Raw genomic sequence first — 13,296 nt, forward strand, 5'->3', positions numbered from 1 at the left:
TAAACATAGCATCAGACTATCAATTTTAAGTTGTATCATGAATTTTCACTCACGTCTAAACTTCTTCAGGCCCTCCATTATTGAATTCATGGTAACCTTCCCATTTCCTGCAAAACATTTTGATTCATATAAAAACCCATAAAAGTTGATAAAAACTGTTAAGTTATAAAAAGTAGCAGAGGGCTGAAACTTACTCCATGAATTTGCTTTGGAATTTGGAATCGTTTTTCCTTTAGGTGAGTGTGATGAAAAAGAGGCTAACTTTTTTCAGGGAGACAAACATCTCTAGTCTTTTTTTTTAAAAATTAGGTACTGGGGATTGAACCTAGGGCCTCAGGCATGCTAGGCCACTCAGTCCTAGCCCTTTTTAAAATTTTTATTCTGAGGACAGAAAGGGTCCCTGGATGGCACTATCAAGAATTTTAAGGGGGTTTTGAGGTACAGGAACCTGAAGCTGCTGCCCCTTGTTTTGCTTTCACACTGTCCCTTCTCCCAGCTCCTCCCAGACCCCAGGAGCCAGGCCATAGCTCTCACCACTAGCTGCTTCCCATGAAGCAGTATTCTTTGGCTATACTCTGATGTCAACTTATTACCAAAAAAGCTGGGGGCCCCAGCCTGGTGATGAGCCCTTCTCAGCCCACCCAGTCAGGGTGCTCCCCACCTGCAGGCAGAAGGCAACACCTATCTGCTACCATCAGCCCCTTCCAGTACCCATCTACCCTTCTCAGCCCTTCCCTGCCTAGCCTTTCCCTGCTCTGTCCTATCTGGGGGACTCTGTTCAGGGATGGGCTGGTAGGGTTGCACTTAGCCTCCTTGGTAAGCAGAGACTCAAGAAACCTCTAGGGTCCTGTTTTGTGATTGTATAATCCCAGGAGGGTACAGAGGCCCATTGGGTGTCTGAATAGAAAGGAAAGGGAGGGAGGGCTGTACTCCTGTAGTCCTGCTCTGCTGATATGGAGGGCAGCTGCCCACCCCCACTCCACTCCACACCTTGGGCTCCTGAGTTGGCAGATTAAGCATTTTATAAATACATGTTTTGAATTTATCAAAGAGAGAGAGAGAGAGAGAGAGAGAGAGAGAGAGAGAGAGAGAGAGGATTCTGATAAGAAAGTAATTTTTAAAAAATGTGTGGAAATGAGTAAATTCAATGATGGAAACTGTGGGAGGAAGGCAGGCTAGCTGGGGAAAGGACTAGGAGGAGGAGGGATAGTTTCAGGCACATTGTAGGACAAGTAGACTTATTTTTAAGTTCTTCAAAATAAGTCTTGAGACTTAACAGCATTCACCTCTTTCTCCCTCACTTTTTTTCAGAACTCTAACCATATTTCACTTTGTTCCTTCCCAGCAACAAAATGTGAGGCTGGAGCTTGAGGAACAGAAAATGAATAAAAATTCCCTGAAGTTATGAATGGTTGTAGAATCTGTAAGGATAAGGCATTGATTATTCAAGTCGAAGCAGTTTCAGTAAAATCAGCTACCCATCCAGGATTGAGTTAGGAAGTGCTGGGATTAGACAGTGTCCTGTTGAGTTACAGCAACATGTAGAAGGAATGCAAAGCAGAGACTGAAGATTCTTTCAAAGTAGGAAACCCAAACTATTAATGAATAAGCATACATTCCCCTAACTTACCCAAGGTAGGATTCAGTATCTACTAAAATAAGATTGATGCCCGGCTTACCCCATTCAAGGGATGACATCATCTCAGCAAACTGGAGGGTTTATGCACCTTCTTTGGGGGTGGGGGATAGTTTTCTAGGGAGAGTACAAGATATCTGTGGAACTTTCAACTTGGTCTGTGTGGTTGAAGCTGAACATACACAGAGGAATGGAAGGAGGCTGGTGGTATTATCATGAAGACCTTGAGGCAAGTGGAACATCTTTGAAAGGTTTAAAACTATGATAGTGGCATGATCATATTTAGGTTTTAGAAAATACCCTGGGGCTGAGCATGGCAGTGTACACTTGGAGCAACTTGAGAGGCTGAGGAAGGAGGATCACAAGTTCAAAGCCAGCCTTGGCAATTTAGGGAGATTCTGTCTCAAAATAAAAAGGGCTGGGGATGCAACTCATTGATAAAGCACCCCTGGGTTCAATTTCTAGTACCAAAAACAAAACAAAACAAAAAATAACAAAATCACCTTGGGTGCAGAATGGATTGGAAAGAAGCATGAAGGCATGATTGGGAGCAGGGAGATTAACAGAAAGGCCACTACGGTCAATTAGGCAAGAGATAATATTGGTCAGTATTAGGATTCAGGAAGTAGGCAAGAAAAGTAGGCAAAAAATGTTTATGAGCATGAATTAACAGAACTTGATGAATGAATGTGAGAAACTGAGAGAGGAGAAAGCAAAGATAAGGCCTTAAGATTTTGGCTTGAGCAGTTGAATATATGTCCATTAATTGAAAAAGGAAACACAGGAGGAATTTTTTAGAAAGAGTAGATAATCCAGAAATATCAGAGATTGTTTTTCCTGTTCTCAAGGAGCTAGAAGCATATACAAAATAATTCAAAGTATAAGGCAGAATATTCTGAGTTTCTAATGAGAAGAACTGATAAAACCCTATAAGAGTTCAGAGAAGGGAGGTGGAAGTATAGCTCAGTGGTAGTGTCTACCTACTATGCATGAGACCCTGGGTTCAACTCCAGTAACTCAGGGGAGGGGAAGTAGTTTAGAGAAGGGAGAGTTGACTTCTGACCAGGGGATGGATGGATCGGTGGATTGATTGATTTATCTTTCTATTTATTTATTGGTATTGGGGATTGAATCTAGGGGTGCCTTACCACTGAGCTGTATCCCAAGTTCTTTTTATATTTTATTTTGAGACAGGGTCTTGCTAAGTTGTTAAGGCTAGCCTTAAACTTGTGATTCTCCTATTTCAGCTTCCTGAGTTGCAGGGATTACAGGCATACACCATTGTGCCTGGTATCTTAGATAATTTTTTATTTTGTATTGGAACAACAAGAAAGTGGTAGAAGTAAAAATGTAGTTATATAATATAAGGCCAGTGGGTTAGCCATGTAACTAGACTCAATAAACAATATTAAAAATCTCAATAAACAAATAAAAAAAATCAACCAACCCCAAACTCCTCTTCCTCCTGTATGTCCCTCTCTAATACTCATTTTTCTTTTCTTTTGTACCAGGGATTGAACCCACAGGTGCTTAATCACTAAGGTACATCCCCAGTCCCTGGCTTGGAATTTGTGATTCTCCTGCTTCAGCCTCCCAAGTCACTGGGATTACAGGCATGTGCCACCATGCCCAGCTCATTTTTATTTTCTTATGTCAACCACTTTATTACTTTCCCTTCTTTTTTTGGACTGGAATCATTTCCTTAGGGAAAAATTAGCATATTGGTTGTACTTATGATTTTAGAAAATAAAAGTCCAGGCAAAACCTTAATATATTATCTCTTTTCTTCACCTTTTAGATCCTTAATAGGCAAAATGTGGTTTGTGAACTACCATCCCTGGCATCACTTGGGAGTTTATTATAAAGGCAGAACCTCAGGTTCTACAGTGGACCTGGATCAAAATCTGCATGTTAACAAGATGATGAGATGATTTATGTGCACATTCAAATTTGAGAACCACTGCACTAGGTGATGTAAAAGTAAGGATCATTTTGAGGATCTTCTATAGAAGATACCAAAAATGTACTTTTAGGAAGAAAATATGATTTTATACATACACACACACACACACACACACACACACACACACACACACACAGTCTCACCATTAAATGTCAAGAGAGGCATCAGATCCTTCATTTCTCCTTTGGTGAGCTCAATCCCCTCACTTGCTAAAAGGTTGTTTAAGTTCTCGACATCAATCACCTCTCCTTAAAAAAGTTGAGAAATGAGTTGCAGAAATATTATGGAACGAATATTACGATCAAAAATACTAACTGTGTTTATATATACCATGACCCACGTGCACCCAGAATTAATAGGAGAGTCAGAAAAAGGTCCTATGTCTTTAATTCTGTTTTAGAGGGTCATAAATTTGCTACAAAGAAGAAAAGTACACTTGGTGGTAAGAATTGACTGGTAGGTTGTTGCAAAATCCCTGCCAAGTTAAGCTACTTATAGAAATTTAGTTTTACTCTCTTCCTTCCCTTTATCCCATGTAAATACTGAACTTTTTCCTATACACCTATTTATAATTTTTTTGAGACAAAGTCTCCCAGTGTGGCCCATGTTACCTATGTTGCCTTTGTTGCCAAACTGGCCTTAAACTTGTGATTCTCTTGCCTCACCCTCCCATACTACAGGTATGTGCCACTGTACCCAGCAATTCATATCAGTTTTGAAAATTTAAATTTTATTTATTTAAAAATATATTTGCCTATAGTTTGCTTCTCTGGGCACTATGTATTCCAGGAATTTTATTAATCTCAATACAATCAGAATGCATTATTTTCTCATGTATTATATAAATAATGTAATAACAGTAAAGAAAATATAATAATGTAAAAGGGGAAAATATAATTCTACTACCCTATCATAATTTTTTTTAGTTGTTCATACCCCATTCTGGTCTTGAAAATAAGATTGTATTTTTGTAATGTGAAAATTTAATATGTGTACAATTTTGTATTTTGCTTTTCCAACCTAAAACTATTCCTTTATAAACATATTTCCAGGCTGCCACATAATTTTCACAGTTGGCATTTCAACACAATTCTACCCCATTAAACCGAATACCATGGCTTATATAGTAATTCCCATATTGTTAGATATTTCTAACCTTTTTAAATATTCTTACTAATATGAGAATGAAAGTCTTTGGGCAAAGTTTTTTTTTCTTTTACTCAATAAAATTAATTCCATAGGATGAATTTCTAGTGGGGAAAAGGGTACAAGAAGTTTTGTGGTTCTTGACATTGAACTCTTTGGAGAAAATTTCAGAGAATATCATGGATATCAATATATAAATATAGATTTGTAATTGTTTTCTCAGTTCAGCAGCATCCACAAAAATGGAACATAAGTTATACAAAAGGTTATGGGAAATATTTTTTTCCACTATTAATTGCAAAGTATTAAGATGCTATTTATAAGATTTTTTTTCTATCATAGCTGGAAACTCACCCTTGACATAACTGACTGTATCCATCAGATCATTCAGATCAACTGTTCCATTATCTGTAAAGCAAGGGAAATATATTCTTAAGACTCAGATAAGCTGATGTTACTGAAACTCACAAAATTTGAACTGTTTTAAGTTTTGAAATTACAAAGATCAGAAGAATTCATTGATCTTTTTTGTAATTTTCCTCAGAATTTTATGGGCCTATCCTCAGGGATATTAGTGTTATCTTAGAAAAAATTCTTTTAGTCTATAATGAATCATCATTATCATCATCATTATCATCATCATCATCATCATCATCATCATCATCATCATCATCTTGCAGTATGAGGGATTGAACCCAGGGCCTCACACTCGCTAGGCAAGTGCTCTACCATTAAGCTATATCCTCATAAATATGAATCATTATTGTATCTTCCTTTTTTCTTTATTTAGAGATCACCAGAATTGTCTAAAACAAGTGATTGATTATGGTTAAATGTAGGGAGACAGGGTAAATAAGCCTGACTCTACATATTTTTATTTCATATTTACGGAGCACCTTCTATGTTGCTTCCATGTGCTCTTTGCACTTTGTTAAGCCTTGAAGGTACAAAAATAAGTAAGTTGACCAAATTCTTATTCTCAGGGAATGTACAATCTAGTGGGGAAGGCAGAAAACAAAATGTAAAAAGAAAAAAAAATACAATTTGAGGCTCTGTTAAGATGGTATAAAATAGGTGCTAGGCATACACCTATAATCCCAGCTACTCAGGAGACTGAAGCAGGATGATCACAAGTTTGAGGCCAGCCTGTTAGTAAAACTCAAAAAAAAAAAAAAAAAAAAAAAAAGGAAAGAAAGAAAGAAAAGGAGCCGGGGAGGTATTCAGTGGTAGAGTTGTTCTAAGTTCAATCCCAATACTGCAAAATAAAATAAAATCTAATAAAGAATAATAAAAGATAGGATTGCATCAAATGGACAGATCAGGGAAGGCCTCTCTGAGAAGAGTCCATTTGGATTGAGGCCTGAATGATGGGAAGAATATTCCAAGAAGAGTATGTGCAATATCCTAAGATGGAAATGAGTTTGATATGATGAAGAATCAGAAAGAAGGCCTGTGTGAAAGGGGCCAAATCAAGAAGTTCTTGCTAAGTTGCCTGGGCTGGCCTTAATTCTCCTTCCTCAGCCTCCCCATAAACTGGGATTACAATGTATGCCACTACACTCAGCCTAAAGTTTGATTTTTAAGATTCAAAGTTTGATTATTTTTCCAGTTGCAATGAAATGTCATTGGGGGCTTTGAAGAAGGGGAGTAACTTGACCTGATTCAACTGTCAAAAGTTATTACTCTGGCTTTTGTGTACAGGATTAGGAAACTGGAGAAATGGAGAGAGACTTAGAAGATTATTTCAGGAAAATAATCTTGCAGTATGAGGGGTTGAACCCAGGAAGGAGAGAAAGATGGCTTAAGCTATGGTTTCAGCAGTGGAGATAGATTCAGGATATGTTTTTCAGGTAGGGTCTAGATTTGAATGTGGGATATACAGGAAAAAGAATTCAAAAATGAAACTCACTAAACAGGATGACTGCATGCCTTTACTGCACTAGGGAGGGTTTGAGACTTTCCTGGGGAATTGTAAATGCAATTGAATAGGTGGTACCTTTTAGAAATACAAGGGGGAAATTCCAAATAGCTAGTTTGATATGCCATTCCTGGCTTAGGGAGATTGAGCTAGAGAAATATATTTACTTGATCAGTTTGGAAAAGTTATCTGGTTCAAGAAGACTGGATGCAATCTCCTAGGAAGAGGGTAGACAAAGATGTCATAAACACACACTGGAGAAAAGATAGCCTTTTCAACAAATGGGTTTGGGAAAATTGGAAATCCATATGTAGCAGAATGAAACTTAACCCCTATCTCTCACCCTGCACGAAACTCAAAGTAGATCAAAGACCTAGGCAACTACTAGAAGAAAATGTAGGCCCAACACTTCATCATGTTGGCTTAGGAAGTGACTTCCTCAACAAGACTTCTAAAGCATAAGAAGTAAAATCAAGAATCAATAAATGGGAGGATATCAGACTAAAAAGCTTCTTTTCAGCAAAGGAAACAAGAATGTGAAGAGAGAGCCTATAGAATGGGAGAAAATCTTTGCCACCTGTACCCCAGATAGAGCATTAATATCCAGGATATATAATTAACTCAAAAAAATTGAACACACAAAAACAAAACAAAACAAAACAACACCCCCCCCCAAAAAACCCCAAATAACCCAATCAATAAATGGGCAAAGGACCTAAACAGACACTTAACAATCGAAATACAAATGGGCCACAAATGTATAAAAAAATGTTCAACATCTGTATCAATTAGAAAAATACAAATTAAAACTACACTGAGATTCCTTTTCATTCTAGTCAGAATGGCAACAATCAAGAATACATGTAACAATAAATGTTGGTGCAGATGTGGGGAAAAGAGCACACTTATACAGTGGGACTACTCTGGAAAGCTCTATGGAGATTCTTCAGAAAACTTGGAATGGAACCAATATTTGACCCAGTTATCCCACTTCTTGGTATATACCCAAAGGACTTAAAATCAGTATACTATGGTGACACAGCCACATCAATACTTATAGCTGCTCAAATCACAATAGCTAAGCTATGGAACCAACCTAGGTATCCTTCAACAGATGAATGGATAAAGAAAATGCAGTCTGTATACACAATGGAATATTATTCCACCATAAAAAAGAATGACTTTATGACTTTTGCCAGTAAATGGATGGAATTGGAGATTTATGCTAAGTGAAATAAGCCGATTCCATAAAACGAAAGGCCAAATGTTCTCTTTGATATGTGGATGCTAACACATAATAAGGGTGGTGGAGGGGAAGAAGAGAATTTCATTAGATAAAGGGGAATGAAGGGAAGGGACGGAGGGCAGGAATAAAAAAGACAGTAGAATGAATCTGACATAACTTTTCTATGCACATATATGAATATACCACAGTGAATCTCCACATCATGTATAATCACAAGACTGGGACCCTAATTAGAATAAAATGTATTCCATGTCTGTATAAACATGTCAAAATATACTCTACTGTCATATATAACTAAAAAGAACAAAAAAATCACCATGCCATTTGTTAAATTTTATTTAAAGCACACAAAGCAACACTTGCTTATCTTTTTAACAACTGGAAAATAAAGTAAGATGCTTTTTAAAAGTCATACAAAGGAAAAAAAAGGCAGCCATGGATTGATTCCTGGGGCATTTAATTATTTAGAGAGTCTTGTAGGGGAGGAAGAATCAGAAAATGGAGAAGAAGCTGTCAGTAAGAAAAAAAAGAAAGCCAGGTGAATATAGGACTTTGAAGGTACAAAGAAAAAAATGTTTTAGTAAAGAGAGGGTAGCCACTTAGTCAAATGCTGCCAAGATGTCAGATGAAATCAGAACAGGCAGTCAGTTATTAATCTTGCCAAGAGGCAGGTAGGTCATCGGTGATCTTTTTTTTTTATTTTTTATTTTTAGGTGGACACAATATCTTTATTTTATTTTTATGCGATGCTGAAGATCAAACCCAGTGCCTCATGCATGCCAGATGAGCACTCTACTCCAGAGTCACAACCCCAGCTCATCTTCGGTGACCTTTTTGAGAGCTGGTTCAGTGGTGTGGTGGGGACGAAAACCTGATTAGAACGTGCTGAAGAGTGGGAGGTGAGGAAGTGGAGACAGTGAGTAATGGCAGCTTTTTAAAAACAACTCTCTTGTGGACAGGAACTAAGAGGAGCAATGGCTGATAGGGGGCAAGTGTGATAAAAAAGCATATCTGCAGTCAATGAAAATATCTAGAGAACTACAGCAGAGGGGGAGAAATCAATGATGCCCGAGAAAAGGGGGAATATTCTATGAAGCAAGAAGTGACCATTAAGAAGAGAACCATTAAGTTCAACTCCCCTTTTTTACGTATGAAGGAAGTAAGATTAAGTAGGGTCGAATTATTTGTCAGCAAGTTCATGGCAGAACAGGGATGGTGATTCAGCACAAAGAAATACTATATGCTACAGTTAAGGGATGTAGTGGATTCACTTGAAAAAAGGGAAGATTTTTTTTCTCCCTATTTACTGCAAGATGACCCCCCCATGCCACTTTTTATTGGTGCATCATAGTCATTCATATTGATGAGATTTATTGTTACATATTTGTACCCACCTACAAAACAACTTTTATAAAAAGATATATAACAATGGCAATTCTTACTCAAACTAGATACCCTCATAAGAAATAGATATTGTCAGGCTTGTTAATTTTTGCTAATCCAAGGAGTGAAAATAGTTCTGAATCATGTTTTATTTGTACTTTGTATTTTCATGATTATTGGTGAAATTAAACATCTTTTCATATGTTATTGGGCATTTACATTACATTTCATTTTCTACAGTCACCTATTTCCATATTTGCCTATTTCATATTCTATTTTTTACCAATTTGCAAAACCTTTTTTTTTACATTAGGGATATTAGGTCTTTTTCTTGCAACCCTTCTCTCCTAGTTCATCATCTGACCTTTTTGTTTTTTTTAAAGAGAGAGAGAGAGAGAGAGAGAGAGAGAGAGAGAGAGAGAGAGAGAATTTTTAATATTTATTTTTCAGTTTTCGGTGGACACAACATCTTTGTTGGTATGTGGTGCTGAGGATCGAACCCGGGTCGCACGCATACCAGGCGAGCGCGCTACCGCTTGAGCCACATCCCCAGCCCCATCATCTGACTTTTGACTTCCTTAATTTTTCTCCTAAATTTCCCTTCAGTTCATTCTTTTTAAAAAACTTTTAGTTGTAGATGAACATGACACCTTTATTTTGTTTATTTATTTTTATGTGGTGCTGGGGATTGAAGGGGATTGAACCCAGGGCCTCACACATGCTAAGTGAGTGCTCTACCACTAAGCCACAACCCTAGAACCCCTTCAACTCATTCTTTTAGTTCCTTAGGTATGCAGTACTTTCAGGCAAGGCTGAGTCCTGCAAATAGCATTCCAGACTTCCATTTTCAAAGGCATTTTTAAAGATGGTGTTCCTTCATGACTCAGGAGTAAGTCTTCCTATTTTCATTTATTTCCTTGTGATACTAAAAAAGTTTTCTTTCACCTCTTCTAATAGGAGAGCTGTTTCCCGTGAAGAGCAAATTGATGTCTGTAATACTCACCATCAGTTGATAGTTCAGTCATTAGTTCCCGAAGTTCTTTGTCTTTGATTTTAATTCCCATATTTTCCAAAAGAGATTCCACTTTTTTGATTTTGACTCGTGGCCCTTAGGAAGAAAGAGAATGGTTGAAACAACAGCCAGTCTATACAAGTAAAACAGTGTCAAAATTTCCTACAGTAATGCAGTACTTTACTTATAATCCCCAAATTCTGTGCACCCAGAGAAGACTCATAAGTTATGAGTCGTAACAATGGAAAATAGTGCAGGAAGCAAAATTGAACATCTGAAAGAAATTTCTAAGCATAAGTTTTCTTTTTTTTTTTTTTAAACTTGATCTTTCACCAGTAAGGTGAAACTTGCTCACTCACCAGTAAGGGCTTTCACACCTTTTAGCAATCTATTCTTATATATCTTTCCACCACCTGTAAGATAAGACACTATTCAGAATGTAGGTTAAATGATGGGAAGACTAACAAAGACTACACAAAGACAACACAACATCTTTAATTTTGTGGGAAAACACCCAAACAACTTTCTGATTTGTTTGGAAGTTCATTCTATTTTTACCTTCGTGTGAGAATTAAACCAAAGATAAAGTAAGCGCTTTCTGTTATTAATGTACTCATTGATTAAATTAAAAAGTCTTAATTTCCTGTTTCTTGCTTTTTCCTTCCTTCTCTTACTTCCCTGATTTCCCTCTTCTTGTAAATGACTTAGATTAGGCAATGCCCCCAGGGCTACAGAACAATTTGTATTTGATGGTGGAGACTAGTGAAAGAGGTTGCCAGCTTTCAGTATTAAAATATAAATCACTTGCTGGGCATGGTAGTGCATGCCTATAGTCCCAGCGATTCAGGAGGGTTTCAAGTTTGAGGCTAGCCTTGGCAATTTAGCAAGATTCTCTCTCAAAATAAAATGTAAAAAAAAAGGACTGGGGATGTACCTCAGTATAGATGTCTTGGGATTCAATTCCCAGTGCCAATCAATCAATCAATCAATCAATAAAATATAAGTTAAAAAAACATGAAACAAGATTTCTTCTAGTGTAAGAATTGTGTTTTCTTTTTTTTTAAAGAGAGAGTGAGAGAGGAGAGAGAGAGAGAGAGAATTTTTAATATTTATTTTTTAGTTCTTGGCGGACACAACATCTTTGTTGGTATGTGGTGCTGAGGATCGAACCCAGGCCGCACGCATGCCAGGCGAGCGCGCTACCACTTGAGCCACATCCCCAGCCCCAAGAATTGTGTTTTCTAAATGGGTTTTACTGGACAAACACCTAACATAACTTCATAAGTTTTCACATCCAAGTTCCAAAAGCCTTTCTTCAAAGAGTGTGGTAAATACTTACTGTTAGTGGGCAGAGTTTCCAGCAGCTTCTTTCGCTCCTCATTGGTGAGTATCAGACCCATTTTCCTCAGCACTTTGCCCAGATCACTGACATCAGCCTTCTCTCCTTTAGAAAGACAGGAATTGTTAACATGGAGAATTTTTTCAATAGCCTAATGATTTCAAATTATGAAAACGATTCCTATGTGACATTCTCCTTAATTACAGGAGCAATATTTACAATGAAACTTGTCAAATTACACAGATTAAAGGACATGTGATTGTGCAGTTAGAAAGTCTATACTTTAAAGTCAAGAGAAAGAAAAGTCCATACAATTCCAGATACAAGTCAAATACCATCGTATCATCTGAATTATGGGGTCTTTTTGTGGTAACTATATATATTACAAAAACTTCACCTTGAAGTGATGTGGAAATACTATTATTCCTAACTCTACATAATATAGCTTTGTATAGGAAAAATCTAATATCAAACAATAGTTTTATGAAACAAACATTTTGCTGTTAAATTTTAGAGGAGTCAATTTAGCATGTCATAAACAGCCTGAAGAGAATATGACTGTTTTTAAAAATACTGTTCTTTCCTATAAAGCATTCTTTATTTTCCTATAAAGGTCTTAGTTAATAATGAATGCCCTTTCCACCCTAACTTCTCACTTACCTGTAAAAGTTTTTGCTGCATCCATCACCACATTTAAACCAACACTTTCGTTCTCTGTAAGAAAATATAATTCAGGCAGAGGTCAAATCTTAGACTCAGAAAAGTGACATGAAAAAATGTAATTTTTAATGTAAAGGGTTACAGTTCAGCTGTTTTTCATAATTTTCTCTAGTAACTCTTTTAACTCAAAATAAACAAGAAACAGAGGGAAGAAAAAAATCAAGATGTTAATTTATTTATTTTGTTACTGGGGATTCAACCAGGGATGCTTTACCATTGAGCTACATGCCCTGTCCTTTCCATTTTTTGAGACAGGGTTTTACTAAGTTGCTGAGGGTTTTGCTGAGTTGCTGAGGCTGGCCTTCCACAAATGATCCTCCTTCCTTCCTCCTAAATCACTGGGATTACAGGCATGTACCATTGTGCACTACTCAAGATATAAATTTAAAGTGAACTTTCATTTAACTAATACCGTTTTGAGATAGAGAAGTTTAACAGTAGTTCCTTTTAATAGGCTTCTTCCTCTTTTAGACTCATAAGAAGAGCATGTTTCAATAGACAAGATTGAATTTGAAATCTGAAAGTCATTTATTTATATAAGCAGCTAACCCTTAAACCTTAACAGTATGCAGTCGAACTCTTTAAATTTTGCTTATGTTCTCTATCTCTACCCCTTAAGACTTTAAGCTATTTAAGACTTGGAATCATGCCTTAATTTTCTTTATACCACTAGATAGAAATTTTTCACTTTAGTTCAGTGTTTTGCATTAGTTTAGCTAGTTTATAGCTAGTCTGTACTAGCTAAACAAATGAAAGAATGCAAGTGGTACAATAGACTGTTGGGTTAGAAAAAAATTCTCTCATTTAAGCCAAACATCACACCTGTAATCCCAGTGATTTGGGAGATTGAGGCAGGAGGATCTCAAGTTCAAGACCAGCCTCAAAAGTATAGCAAGAGTCTGTCTCAAAATATATAATAAAAGAAAGACTGGG

At 36.9% G+C, this 13,296-nt stretch overlaps 1 protein-coding gene across 1 annotated transcript in view; it reads right to left on the reverse strand.

Moving 5' to 3' along the window:
• The window catches only part of LOC101968136 (uncharacterized), a 59,217-nt gene that overhangs the window by 32,397 nt on the left and 13,524 nt on the right, over positions 1–13,296 (reverse strand). Inside the window, exons 5-8 of the mRNA XM_078041916.1 lie at positions 12,304–12,357; positions 11,644–11,748; positions 10,664–10,717; positions 10,296–10,400 (exon numbers count right to left, since the gene is read on the reverse strand). Of these exons, the coding sequence (XP_077898042.1) occupies positions 10,296–10,400; positions 10,664–10,717; positions 11,644–11,748; positions 12,304–12,357 (318 nt within the window). The remainder of the gene's footprint in view (positions 1–10,295; positions 10,401–10,663; positions 10,718–11,643; positions 11,749–12,303; positions 12,358–13,296) is intronic.

This window comes from Ictidomys tridecemlineatus, chromosome 3 (assembly GCF_052094955.1).
Source record: "Ictidomys tridecemlineatus isolate mIctTri1 chromosome 3, mIctTri1.hap1, whole genome shotgun sequence".
Taxonomy (NCBI): Eukaryota; Metazoa; Chordata; class Mammalia; order Rodentia; family Sciuridae; genus Ictidomys; species Ictidomys tridecemlineatus.